The 5,169-nt window shown below is 44.1% G+C and overlaps 1 protein-coding gene across 1 annotated transcript; it reads left to right on the plus strand.

Moving 5' to 3' along the window:
• Window positions 1-3,664: 3,664 nt before the first annotated feature.
• Window positions 3,665-4,885, plus strand: LOC117064487 (argininosuccinate synthase-like). Its single transcript, XM_033178596.1, is given in 3 exon segments — window positions 3,665-3,809; window positions 3,812-4,824; window positions 4,826-4,885. Coding segments are annotated over 3 exon segments (1,218 nt in total).
• The last annotated feature ends 284 nt before the right edge of the window (window positions 4,886-5,169 follow it).

The raw sequence follows: 5,169 nt of genomic DNA on the forward strand, positions 1-5,169 counted from the left end.
ACCTATAGTTAACTTCATACTTAACAGCAAGAAACTAAAGGCTTTCCTACTAAGACAAGGAACAAGATAAAGATATCGCCTGTTACCATTCCTTTTCAACATTACACTGGAAATACTAGCTAATGCAACAAGAAAAAGAAATAAAAGGTATACAGATTGTAAATGAAGAAATGAAACTCTCTCTTCACAGATTACATGATCATCTATGTGGAAAATTCAGAAGAGTTCATTAAAAAAACACCTAGAACTAATAAGTGATTATAGTAAGGTTGCAGGATACAAGGTTATTATACAGAACTTAACTCCTTTTCTATATACCAACTCTGAACAATGGAACTTGAAACTTAATACAATTTACACGTGCACACCAAAAAATTAAATAGGTAAAAATCTAGCAGAATATGTACAAGATCTGTATGAGGAAGCTACAAAACTCTGAGAAATGAAACCATGTTCATGTATAGGAACACTCAATATTGTCAAGATATCAATTCTTTCCAATTTGACCTATAGATATAATGCAATCCAGTCAAAACCCCAGTAAATTTTATGGATGTCCACAAACTGATTCTAAACTTTATATGAAGAGGTAAAATATTCAGAATAGCCAACACAATATTGAAGAACAAAGTTGGAGGATGGACATTACCCAACTTCAAGACTTACTGTAAAGTTACAGTAATCAACACAATGTGATATTGGTAAAATAATAGACAAATAAATCAATAGAACAGAATAAAGCAGGCCCTCAAAAAATCAAAGACAATACAATGGAGAAAAGACAGTATTTTCACTAACTATTAGATATGTTATAGTATTTTCACTAACTATTGGATATCCAAGCCCACCTGGATAACCCAGGGAAATATCTCTCCATGTCGATATCCTTAGCCTAATCACATCTGCAAAGACACTTTTTCCTTACAAGGTAACATTTATAGGTTCTTGGGAACAGGGTTGAAGTCTTTCAGTGGCCATTACGCAGCCTACTACAAGTAAAAAATGTGATTACTGTGGGCTGGGGTGGTTAAGGAATGTTTCATTGAAGAGTAAAATCTGGCTTTGAGGAATGAACTGGATTTTGCTGTATTATATTGACAATGGGTTGGTGCATTAGTCAGGGTTCTCTAGAGGGACAGAACTAATAGGATTTATGTATATATGAAAGGGAGTTTATTAAGGAGAATTGACTCATGCGATCACAGGGTGAAGTCTCATGATAGACCATCTGCAAGCTGAGAAACAGGGAAGCCAGTAGTAGCTCAGTCCAGGTGCCAAAACCTCAAAAGTTGGGAAGCTGACAGTGCAGCCTTCAGTCTGTGGTGGAAAGCCCTCAAGGCCCTGGCAGACCACTGGCGTAAGTCAAAGAGTCTGAAAGCCAAAGAAGCTAAAGTCAGATGTAGATGTTCAAGGGCAGGAAGTATCTGGCCAGGAGAGAAAGGTGAAGGCCAGAAGACTCAGCAAGTTGACTCATTCCACCTTCTTCTGCCTGCTTTTTCTAGCCACGATAGTGGCTGCTTGGATGGTGCCCACCCACACTGAGAGTGTGTCTGCCTCTCCCTGTCCACTGACTCAAATGTTAATCTCCTCTAGCAACACCCTCCCAGACACACCCAGCAGCAATACTTTGCGTCTGTTAATTCAATCAAGTAGACCCTTAATATTAACCATCACAATTGGTGTTAGCAATTGTAGGGGAGAAAAGGTAATACTTTTTCCTCACCCATGACAAGGGGTGTGGCTAGCATCCCAATTAATAAAATACAGAATAACAAGAGAAAATCATAACACATTTATTCAACCAAGACTTATGTGACATGGGATGCTTCAGAAATAAAGATCCAAAGACCCAGGGAAAACTGTCTTTTTATGCTTACATTTGATGAAGAAGGAGACATGTAGAAATGTGACTGGACAAAAAGGGGAAAGGGGGTGTGATCCGATGGTAATAAACTAAAGGGAACTCAGTAAGGCCTGCTTGTTCAGATTCTTGACAGCCTGTCTGGGTAGCATTCCTTTCCTCTGGGTATAGGATAGGACAATGGTCACATGAGGGTCTTAGGACCTAACTCAGGGAAGATAGGTCGGAGAATTCCTTTACGGCCAGTTCTCACATAGAAAGATGGGGGAAAGTCAGAGAGCAACCTTTCTGTGTCTGCCATTTTCTCTGTTTCCAGGTGCCATATTTTGGGTTAGTGTGTTCGAAACTCTGACATAATCTACTGGGGAATACCTTTGTTCTGCTTGATTGGATGCATCTGGATAGAGATCAAGTGTGCAGAGGGAAAGAAAGATTTAAAAAAAAAAAAAAATTGGCTTAAGGTAAGAATGTGGAAGGTCCTGAATTTTGTGCTGAAGAGTTTGAGCCTGATAGACAGTGGAATGCCACTGAAGGACTGAAGCAGCAAAGTCATGTGTGCAAGCATTGCTTTAGGAAAATCAAACTGGCAACAATTTACAGCAGCAATGCCCAATATTTTTGACCCCAGGGGCTGGTTTTGTAGGAGACAATTTTTCCACAGATTGTGAAGGATGGTGTCAGAGGAATTAGGTTCTCATAAGGAGCATGCAACTTAGATCCTTCGTATGCACAGTTCATAATAGGGTTCATGCTCCTATGAGAATCTAATGCCATGGCTGATCTGACATGAGGAAGGTCTTAGGCCATAATGCTCCCTCACCTGTTGCTCACCCCCTGCTGTGTGGCCTGGTTCCTAACAGGTCATGGACTGGTACTGGCCCAGGGTCCCAGATAAGTTGTAAATTAGGGATCCCTGATTTACAGGATACATAGAAGAGAAGGACGTGAAAGTCAGGAAACCAGTTTAGAAATCTATTGATCCTTGAGTTGTAAGATAAGGAAAGTTGGAATTAGAATGGTGGCTGTGGGAATGGAAAGCAAGAGATGGAGTCAGTAACAGGGCAGACTTCATGAGCTTGTGAACTCCAAAGCCTCCTGCACTTCATTTAATTCCCCGCTATCATTGTGCTGAAATTCTTAATAAATTTGCATTTTGTAAGTGAAGTTCAATGAGACAATGGACCATGTGCATGAACAGACAGGCACAATCTTGTTGTGTCATTCCTTGTCATCCTTTGCCTCCCCGTGTGCATAGAACATTCAAGATGCCCCATAAGCACAGAATCCCAGTGGACCCATAATGCACTGGAGCTCAGTGTGATACAAATTGAGTGCAAGGCAAGCGTGTTACTTCCGTGACTGAGTAAGCAGAGGCTCTGATAAACCTGAGGAGCCACGCTTTCTGTTCAGTCTTGGTCAGAGCACAGAAAGAAGGCAAGGACATTCTAAGAAACATGAGCTAACAAGGAACTCTATCACATCCTTTCTCACCTTTGTTATTACCTTCCTGTTATCAGTCAACCATGTATGCTGAAAATGATGACAAACGAGAAAAGAGAGGGTAGGGCAACCCATAGTTTTGTTTTCTTCTTTACTCTTAAGTATCCTTCTTTCAAAGCCTTCTGAAGTCCTTATTGACTCATCAGTGAGCCAAAGGTAGAAAGTGTTAGAAGCGGTGCATATAAAAACAGGTGAGTTCTGCCTGCTCTGTCACCTACCACTGCTGCCTGAACCTGAGTAGTTCACTGCACAGTGAAGACAGATTCCAGATGCCAGGAACTCATGCCTCCAATCTCAGACGCTATGTCCAGCAAAGGCTCCGTGGTTCTGGCCTACAGTGGCAGCCTGGACACCTCTTGCATCCTCCTGTGGCTGAAAGAACAAGGCGATGACATCATTGCCTACCTGGTCAACATAAGCCAGAAGGAAGACTTTGAGGAAGCCAGGAAGAACTGAAGTTTGGGGCTAAAGAGGTGTTCATTGAGGATGTCAGCAGGGAGTTTGTGGAGGAGTTCATCTGGCTGGCCATCCAGTCCAGCTCACTGTATGAGGACCGTTACCTTCTGGGCACCTCTCTCACCAGGCCCTGCATCACCTGCAAACAAATGGAAATCACCCAGTGGAAGGGGGGCAAGTATGTGTCCCACAGCACCACGGGAAAGGGGAACAATCAGGTCCGGTTTGAGCTCATCTGCTACTTCACTGCTCCCTGGAGGACGCCCGAATTCTACAACCGGGTCAAGGGCTACAATAACCTGATGGAATATGCAAAGCAACATGGGATTCCCATCCCAGTCACTCCCCAGAGCCCGTGGAGCATGGACGAGAACCTCATGCACATCAGCTACCAGGCTGGAATCCCGGAGAACCCCAAGAACCAAGGACCTCCAGGTCTCTACACAAAGACCCAGGACCTGGCCAAAGCCCCCAATACTCCTGACATTCTCGAGATCGAGTTCAAAAAAGAGGTCCCCGTGAAGGTGTCCAACGTCAAGGATGGCACCACCCACCAGACCTTCTTGGAGCTCTTTATGTGCCTGAATGAAGTCGCAGGCAAGCAGGGTGTGGGCCATATTGACATCGTGGAGAACTGCTTCATTGAAATGAAGTCCCGAGGTATCCACCAGGCTCCAGCAGGCACCGTCCTTTACCACGCTCATTTAGACACCAAGGCCTTCACCATGGACTGGGAAGTGCGCAAAATCAAACAAGGCCTGGGCTTGAAATTTGCTGAGCTGGTGTATACCGGTTTCTGGCACAGCCCTGAGTGTGAATTTGTCCGCCACTGCATCGCCCAGTCCCAGGAGCAAGTGGAAGGTAAAGTGCAGGTGTCCGTCCTCGAGGTCCAGGTGTACATCCTTGGCCAGGAGTCCCCACTGTCTCTGTACAACGAGGAGCTAGTCATCATGAACGTGCAGTGTGATTATGAGCCAGTTGATGCCACTGGGTTCATCAACATCAGTTGAAGGAATCCTCAGGCTGAAGGAATATCATCATCTCCAGAGCAAGGTCACTGCCAGATAGCCCCCTGTACAACGAGGAGCTGGGGCCTCTTCAATTTGCCGATTCCCCAAGTACAGGAGCTAATTGTTGTGATAATTTGTAATTGTGACTTGTACTCCTCGGCTGGCAGTGTAGTGGGGCTGCCAGACCCCAGCTTTGTTCCCTGGTCCCCCTAAAGCCTGCAAACGTTGTCATCGAAGGGAAGGGTGGGGGGCAGCTGTGGTGGGGAGCTATAAAATAATAATTAAAAGATTAAAAAAAAAAAAAGCCTGTAAGTTCCTTTTATACAGTGTTTTCACTGTTCT

The sequence above is a fragment of the Trachypithecus francoisi genome, unplaced genomic scaffold (assembly GCF_009764315.1).
Source record: "Trachypithecus francoisi isolate TF-2019V2 unplaced genomic scaffold, Tfra_2.0 Lachesis_group2, whole genome shotgun sequence".
Lineage (NCBI taxonomy): Eukaryota > Metazoa > Chordata > Mammalia > Primates > Cercopithecidae > Trachypithecus > Trachypithecus francoisi.